At 50.4% G+C, this 8,174-nt stretch overlaps 1 protein-coding gene across 1 annotated transcript; it reads right to left on the bottom strand.

Moving 5' to 3' along the window:
- Positions 1-614: 614 nt before the first annotated feature.
- On the bottom strand, positions 615-7,021 carry LOC142586919 (uncharacterized). Its single transcript, XM_075697803.1, has 2 exons — positions 6,689-7,021; positions 615-1,137 (listed from the first exon to the last, which is right to left on the bottom strand). The coding sequence occupies exons 1-2, from the start codon at positions 6,965-6,967 to the stop codon at positions 934-936; spliced, it is 483 nt and encodes a 160-aa protein (XP_075553918.1). The 5' UTR covers positions 6,968-7,021; the 3' UTR covers positions 615-933.
- Between the last annotated feature and the right edge of the window lie 1,153 nt (positions 7,022-8,174).

Below are 8,174 nucleotides of genomic sequence, written 5' to 3'. Positions count from 1 at the left end.
CTAGCGCAGACATATAGTGATTTCAAGCCTACTAGCCTTGAAATGCGGCAGAAGGATGCCGGCGTATCACAAATATTTGATAGCGCCTGCCGCTTAGATGTTTTGTGGCTGCCTTAGGTTGACCGTACCCGAGCATGCGCTCTCATGTTTTAGTCCCTACGCCAAGCGATCAGACAGCAGATTTACCATTTCACGCTGGTAATGCAGAGACACCGGTTCTCTTCGTTGAAATAAAACCGATATACGCAAAATAGTTCGCGACACATACACGCACCGCGGCTGATAACGCGCGTCACATGTTTGCGCCCCCAAGACATACTTCCGCGTACTGTAGTTACCGATGCACCGAAAGGTTTCCCTGAAGACCTTGTATGAATGGACATTGCGTAAATTTCACAAAGTACATTCTAAAACATCTCGAAATCGTTCCGCAGTACGCGATAGCAATACTTTAAAGCAGCGCCGCGCCGGATCGCACAAGCCAGAGAGGAGGAAAGGCTCTCTGCGCACCCTTTCCTCCTCGCCCGATGAAAACGTCTATATGGAAGAAACGCAATCGCACGTCGTTAAGGCTGGTTGGTCTAAATATATAATTCGACGCGTCTTCGAGAGTACATACGCAAATATTTTTTTCGATACGTAATGCGAAAAAGCGAGGGAGAGAGAAAAATAGAAAAAAAAACGTTCAACAAAAGGCCGAGGATACACAAGTCTATGAAGTGCTAAAATAACGAACGCACGAGTTTCGCGCACCGCGGTGCACAAAGTATCGTCCTTCGCGCGGAAGGCACGTTCCTGTCCAACGCAAACGCAAACACGCCCCGCACCAGAATGGGTGGCAAACAGAACAACGGGGCTAAAAAGAAAAAAAATAATAATAACACGGTCGACGGGCCACACGAGCGCCGTCGAGAGCGGCCTTGTTCCGGGGCGCTAGGCCTCGCACTCTCCCTGGACGAAGTCCTGGCGGCCGCTGCAGCCGAACGTGTCGGCGAAGTCGCGCATGTTGTGCAGGGGCACCATGCAGCGTTCGCGCGCCGTCAGCGGGCCGGCCGCGCTGTCCGAGCTGCACCACAGCAGGCACGAGCGCGAGAAGAAGGTGCGCCGGGCATTCTGCATGTAGAGCACGGCGTCGACCTGCGCATGCGCGAGGGCGACACCGAAGGGGGCGCTGTCAGCGACGACGTCGCCATTGTGCCTGCCTTCGATAAACAGTGCGGTTGCATCCGTCGACAACAAGAAAGGCAGCAGGCACAGCACAGACAGATCACACTCGCGCATCGATATGTAACGCTTACGTGCGTACCGAATTATCTGATATAACGAAGGATATCGAAAATTCCAATTCCTACAGTGCAAACAACGAAGACGAAGAGAGACAAGAAACTACAGGACCATTATGGATCCTTACCGACTAAGTCAATTCACCATTTTCCTATATCCAAACTGTTTCAACGGTATTAACCGGCAATGAATGTTGTAACAAATATGGAATATATCGTGCATATTTTTGTGGCGGATGCGACTTCGTTATAACGAGTTTCGACTGTGTCACGAACTACGCACACGCGTATCCCTCTCGACGACCGTGGCCTCCGTTAGGGCTGCACGCAAGGCGCCGCTCAAGTCCTCGCCTGACCTGCTCGTCACGCGAGTCGCTGGCGTTTAGCGAGGGATGGAGTGGAGAGGTCAGTGCGGGAGTTTGCTTGGAAGCTTGGTGGCATGGACGTGTATCGGGAGACAGCTGAAGACTGTGGCCGGCAGGCTTAGTTCCCCAGGCCGGTGTGCACTCGGCAAGTAGACTGACACGTGGCGCGAGTCCGCCATCGTCTTCAAGTGCGACGAACCAATAGCACGGACCTGCTTTCAGAACTTTCCGTCGGACTACCTTTTCTTTATCACGTTTAATCTTCCGTGTAAGTAATCATCGCGTGTTTTTCTTTAAATATACTTTCAGCGTAGTGTTTGCCGCTTTTATTGACGAGTACAGTTTTAATTTGTCTCGCCTATTTCTTCTGATTTCTTATCTATCGTAGATCCCCACGTTCTGGGCTTGCTGCGCGCGTCACGGCAGAATCATATGGCGTTTACCTCTCGCCTTCTGCAAAGCTTTGCATGTTTCTGTGTATTTTGTTTACATTGTTCCTTCGTGTTCTGTCACGTACATTCTTCCAATTAAACTCCTGCGTGTTTTCTTACGACGCCTCCAATTTTATGCCTTTGCTTCGCGGTTGATCGGGCGTGGGCCTTGTCGCCGTTCAGTGGTAGAAAATTTCTTAAACGCACGCGAATTGGATTTTTGTGTGGCACCATTACTTCTCTTCCAGAGAGAGCAAAAACCTGACCCCTATGTTTTTTTAACTGTAATACGAAAAATGTAAGAAAGAAAGTCGCAGTTTCTCCTGAAAGGCGAAGCACCGATTGTGATAGCAAATTAGTAGACTGCTATAGACGTAAGGATAGTTGTTTTATCAGCCGTATAAACTTGTAAACATTCGTCAACTAAATTAAAAAGCATGGTGACACGCTCGTGCAAGCAAACATGAATATATTTTACTCGATGACCGCACACACGCGCTGTCAGAATGAGTGAGAAAGCGCGGCAGCAGCAGCGCGCAAATTGACCTTCGTGCTGCCTCTCGCTTCGACGCGAACTAAGTGGCGAGAACAGAGCGCACACGAAGCTATTAGCCCTCCTTGCACCTATACTTGGGGACAACTTTATGTGGCTATGAAGAGAAAGATACGGGTGCGTGGCTGCGGCACACGTGTTACGGCGCCAAGTAGTCCGGCAGCATTTTACTGTGCTTCTGGTTGCTCGGAACAGACGCTGAATCGACGCAGCTTCCAAGTGCGACAATTTCGCGTTTCCCCAGACGCGGAAGGAAAAAGCCTCAAAATAAGTAAACCTTCACGCTCAACGATGTATTCTGTCTTATTTAGCTGTTGGTAATAAGGTGTTCAGGTTTTGTCCTCCCCAACCTGAACTAAATTAAAACGCGGAACTCTTTTCGGAAGCGCTCTCACTTGTGCGCGCTTTGCCTCCGTAGCTTTCACTTCATAGCCACAGAGAGTTGTCCGCGAGTATAAACTCTGTACTCATCTCAGATCGTCAAGTGCTACAAGGTATTAGAATGGGAAAAGGAACCAATACAAACTAGCACCCCAGGGAATGTAGGAGCCACTGGGTTGACAGCTGCGGCGTCGTGGAAGGGGTCCTACAGCGAATGCACTAAGGGAATGTGTGAGAGAAAGAAGAGAGTCTGTCTTAGCATGTCCGATAGGCATGCAATGTGCATGAAAGAGGCCGGTTGGCACAGGCGGAAGACTTATCGGTCGGGCAAGATAATCACGGTGGCTTGGCCAGGAGAAGTCGGGAGCCCTAAGGCGAGCCAAGTTCACCCTTAGTAAAACCGACGGTGCCGCGATACCGTAACCAGCTATCCATATGATTTAAACATAACCGAGAAGTCTAGTTTAGAGAGAGACCGCTAGAGGGGGTAGGAGCCGACTTCAACAGCACCACTTACGGACAGCTGGCGTCTGCAATACGGCATAGAAGAGCCTTTCAAATTTATATTTCAGTAATTTCTCGGGAAGTGCATTTGAGAAGTGCCGACGAATACAAATTCACAGTTATTTCTTGACAAACTACGCAAGTAACAACGCCCAGTATTACTTCGAGCGATCCGTGCGATATAATGCGATCCTTCAGCAAAATTTGAGCAAGAACGGAACTGTGGTAAGGGCAAAATTTTGTTTCTCCCCAACACAGAAATTTCTCCAACTGGGGTGTTTGCAGCAGCTGGGAGGAGTTAGCGGAAGCTCGCAGAGTCAGCCAAATCGAGTGACGCAAACTAACAGAACCTGGTAGATCCACCCTGCACCGACTCGAATCGAAGAGGCAGCGATTGCGCTCGCCACAACAACCTGTCAGGGACAAATTACAATTTTTACAGACTCACAAGCAGCATGCAGAAATTTTCAGGAAGGCCGTATCTTCACAGTGGCACTCAATGTATTACTCGAGCCGCGCAACCCACGAGACATTCATATCATGTGGACGCCTGTACACGATTCCTTTGCGGGGAACATAGCGGCTGCTGCAGCATCCCGAGGTCATACCAACCGGGCATCTCCGACAGGCGATCATACTACGACACCCACCCTAAAAACTAAGCGGAGACATTCTAGAACATTACAGATTACACAGAAGGAAATACCCAGAACCTCATCCCATTCTTAGTAGGATGAAACCGTGCACCTACGAAGACACCAAAAAAATTCCTTTCCACACGCCATATTAATGCACAAGATATACATCCCAGACTATACGAATACAACTGTGAGTTCTGCGGAAAACCCAGTGCAGAACAGTGGAGCTTTCAGCCGGGTTCCTCAGCGGGCTGCCGCTAGGGGCGCACGTGACCTTCTGTGAATAAAGCCTGAGAAGGTCCATTTGGCTCCATGCCGAGTCCTTCCTTGTTCAGCCACTGTCAATCGCTCCCGTATGAGATGTGCGATGGAAGAATGCCCGCCCTTCCCCCTCCTTCGCCTCACCCCCGTGCCTCGCGCGTGACAGAAGAGGGCGCGCTTCCGCCCCGCTTTCCTCGCTCGCGCACGCCATATTATGCCGCGTTCGCCGGCTCACCCTCGCAAGCTTTCACTCGCACGTATAGCGTACGGCGCGCGGCGACGATTTTGTTGCCCTTGGACTTAACACGGAACCTCACGACGACGGCGACGGCGAATGCAGAAATGCGCCTGGAGTGTCCATACAATTGCTATCGCTATATAAAAAAAGGGGGGGGGGGATGCTCGTGACAGAGGGCGCAATCGGCAAACCTCGCGTTCGGCGAGCTCGCTGAACCGCTTCATGACGGCGTGGTAGGCGAGCTGCACGCCTTGCACCCAGACGAAGAGCGTGTGCTGCTCGCTGCCGCGCCCCTCGGTGGCCGATTCGAAGCCCATGCGCTCGCGCAGAGACTCCAGGCACTGCACCGACCGGTTGTAGCGCTCGCGGGACTCCTCCGTCCACAAGGGCGACGGCTTGGACGGAAAGCCGCCGGACGCGGCGGACGGAGCCAGGTCCCTGTTCATAGCCTGGCATGTGGGCCAAGCAAAACGAGATGTCGCGTTATATAGGGAAGTACTCGAAATGATTTATAAGCATTAACCGAGACTGCTTCTGTAGAAAAGCTTTGTACGTGTGTACGTGGCCGTTCCGACGAAGCGCGGACATAAGGAAGGCGACGAAGTGGGCAAGGGACGCGTAGAATAAACACAAGATAGCTGACCCCATAACCTAGCCCTATACCTTATTGCGAATAATTCCTTCAAGAATGAAACATATAAATACTCGAAAAAAAAATTTTATCTTCCACATAAATATGCAAAATACACGGAAAATAGGTATATTCAAATAAAACAAAATTAATCTGCGGTAACGTTTTTAACGTCGTTACCGTTTAACGGTAACGTCGACATCAGGCAGAACACTGGAAGTCAGTGTCGCCCCAAGCCACCCAGGGCTTCATTTGTAACTTGTACAGGCTGCTCTCATCAAATAAAAACCATAGGCGTAAATCACAGTTAAGTTTACATCACGTATGCGTAACAGCCCTGCTGCGGGAGACCTTGCATCGATCTGTCTTCTCCGGCCATGCCTTAAAAAGAAAGCGAGTCTAGCGACAGAATGCATAAAATATTTTCGTATAAAACTCGGTTCACCTTGTGCGCTACACTTCTCATGCGTTTCTTTTCTTTTGCTACTAACATTGCGTGTCACCGAGCCTGCCACAGCACAGCAGAACGATGGAGCTGCATCAACCATAGCCCTTTTCAAGCTCCGCTTACCTTCATCACGAGTGGCAAACTTCTTATTCCGCGTCCTAGTGTGCCTCGCCTAAACCAACAAATGACTCTCGCTGTCTGTCAACCAGCATTGGCCGAAGGGATTTAGACAAGCTCTGTACTCAATACTGAAACTCAGCAACGAAACAAAATTGTTTTCTGCTCTACCGTAAAGAGTTACTTATTTAAGGAGGTATTTGAACGCAGTAACTTATTGAGGACGTGGATGTCCTTCCTCTTTCGATTACTTTCTAAAGGGAACCCCGAAAAGTCTCTCCCAATTAGCCCAAATTGCAGTTGTTTTGTTAAACACTGTCCCAAGAGCTCCAGCACAACGATAATCATTGCCATCGCTTTTAGGGCTTCACCAACGTCGAGCGAAATCGCAGGCCCCCCGCCCCTCTCTCTCTGTATCTCTCTCTTTCTTTTTTTCCTTTTTGCGTACACTTCTGGAACATTACCCTGGGTAAGAGATAGCCCCCCTTATCCCGGGGCAACTCGCTTTCGTCGTCCGTGGGGATTGCTCTACGGTAGAAATAAACTGGTGTTAGTTTTTTACGAAAGCTGATGGCAAGAATATGCTTAAACCGCTTCCATACTGTTCTATATAGCATGCATTCGAATTACGCCCGGAATGAATGCTTTACGTAATCGCTTCCGAGCATTTTGAAAAGGATTGAAGGGCCCAATGTGAATTTTATAATCCACGGGGGTTCCACGAGTGGACTCTGCGGATCTTTTTCCCTAGACCAGCGAAGCTTCGAGCAAGTAAGAACTCGAACGTGCAGGTGATCTCTGCCCGAACAACGTAGGCGGTCTACAAGTATGCACTCACGTGCGCCATAGCCGTCCCCAGCTGGGTACCCAAGGTGCCGTAGTTGTAGTACATGGGTACCCCGCGCGGGTACAGGTAGGGATCATTCAGGTACAGCGAGGGGACGAGGACGGAGTCGAGGTCGCCTTCGAACGAGACCGGCCCGAAGGGCTCCAGGAGCTGGTACACCGCGTCCCTGTGTGTGGGCGGAGGTTGCTGCAGGTCCTCCTCGATGAGCTTGAGCAGGCCAAACAGGAAGTCTTGCGCAGTTTCCATGGGCGGAACCTCGAACTGGCTCATGTCGACGCTGTGCTCGCTGCGTGAGAAAAATAAAATAATGATAATAATAAAAATGAAAACGAAAATGAAGTAGTGGCAACGCGATTCCCGGCTGCATCACGCCACCGCGCAGAAAAAAAAAACGTACGCGGCGGTTGGCTAGATGCAAAGCATGACCTTTCTGCGGTCCCAGACCTTCGCAGTGAGCTCGTTCGAGTGCGGAGTCATCTGGAGCTTCTTTAGAGCGAATAGTTATCTCTTTCAGCCTTTCTCCTCGTTGGTGGTCGGTGATCGGACTACTCAAGAAAAAACGTTCGTTCGTTCGTTCGTTCGTTCGTTCGTTCGTTCGTTCGTTCGTTCGTTCGTTCGTTCGTTCGTTCGTTCGTTCGTTCGTTCGTTCGTTCGTTCGTTCGTTTCTTTCGTTCGTTCGTTCGTTCGTTCGTTCGTTTCTTTCGTTTCTTTCGTTCGTTCGTTCGTTCGTTCGTTCGTTCGTTCGTTCGTTCGTTCGTTCGTTCGTTCGTTCGTTCACTCGCTCACTCGCTACCTGTCTCGCTCACTTCCTCGCTGGCTCTCCCTTTCGTTCGCACACTCATTCGTTTCATGCGTTAGTTCGGGCTACTCGCTTATTTGGTAATCATCGTCAACCATTCCTGCACAATTTTTTTTATTGCGACAGCAATTTTATGGAGACTCCGGGCGCATTTCTGCCGTCGCCTTGAGGTTTCGCATAAAGTCCAAGGGCGATAACGTCACCGCGCGGCGGCCGTATGCTGCATGAGCGAGTGAAAGCGTGCAAGGGTGAGCCAACGATGGGGACTCTATTCCTTGCGCGCAACAGAGGAAAGTGGAGAGGAAGCGCGCCGCCTTCCGTCGCGCGCAAGGCACCGGCGGTAGAGGGGCGGGAGCTGGGGACATTTTATTCCGGCGGCTGCTGCGTATGGCGGGGCCGTGTACGGGCTCTATCTTGAAAGCTTTCTGCTATGGGGACAATCAAGCGCTGATAGCTTGGTGTGCGCTGTGTTTTTACTGCTTAGCTCGTGTTGAAGTATGGGGTAGCACGAAGGTCAATTCGCTCGCTGCTGCTGCGGCGCTTCTTCACTCCAGCATCTTGACAGCGAACTTCCGCGGTAATTGAGAGAGATGTGTTCATGGTTGCGCGTGACACCGAAGGTTTACCAGTTTATACGGCTGATAATACTACTATCCTTACTTCCTATAGCTATCTACC

This window comes from Dermacentor variabilis, chromosome 7, assembly GCF_050947875.1.
Source record: "Dermacentor variabilis isolate Ectoservices chromosome 7, ASM5094787v1, whole genome shotgun sequence".
Lineage (NCBI taxonomy): Eukaryota > Metazoa > Arthropoda > Arachnida > Ixodida > Ixodidae > Dermacentor > Dermacentor variabilis.
The sequence above is the reverse complement of the archived record's forward strand: the minus strand, read 5'-3'. Positions and strand labels throughout refer to the sequence as shown.

What these genes read in the sequence shown, in the direction of transcription:
- LOC142586919 (XM_075697803.1), bottom strand. Translation starts at nt 6,967, where the DNA reads ATGAGCCAGTTCGAGGTTCCGCCCATGGAAACTGCGCAAGACTTCCTG. An exon ending in TGGGGACGGCTATGGCGCAC is followed by an intron (nt 1,138 to 6,688) that starts GTGAGTGCATAC and finishes GCGCATGCGCAG; the next exon opens with GTCGACGCCGTGCTCTACAT.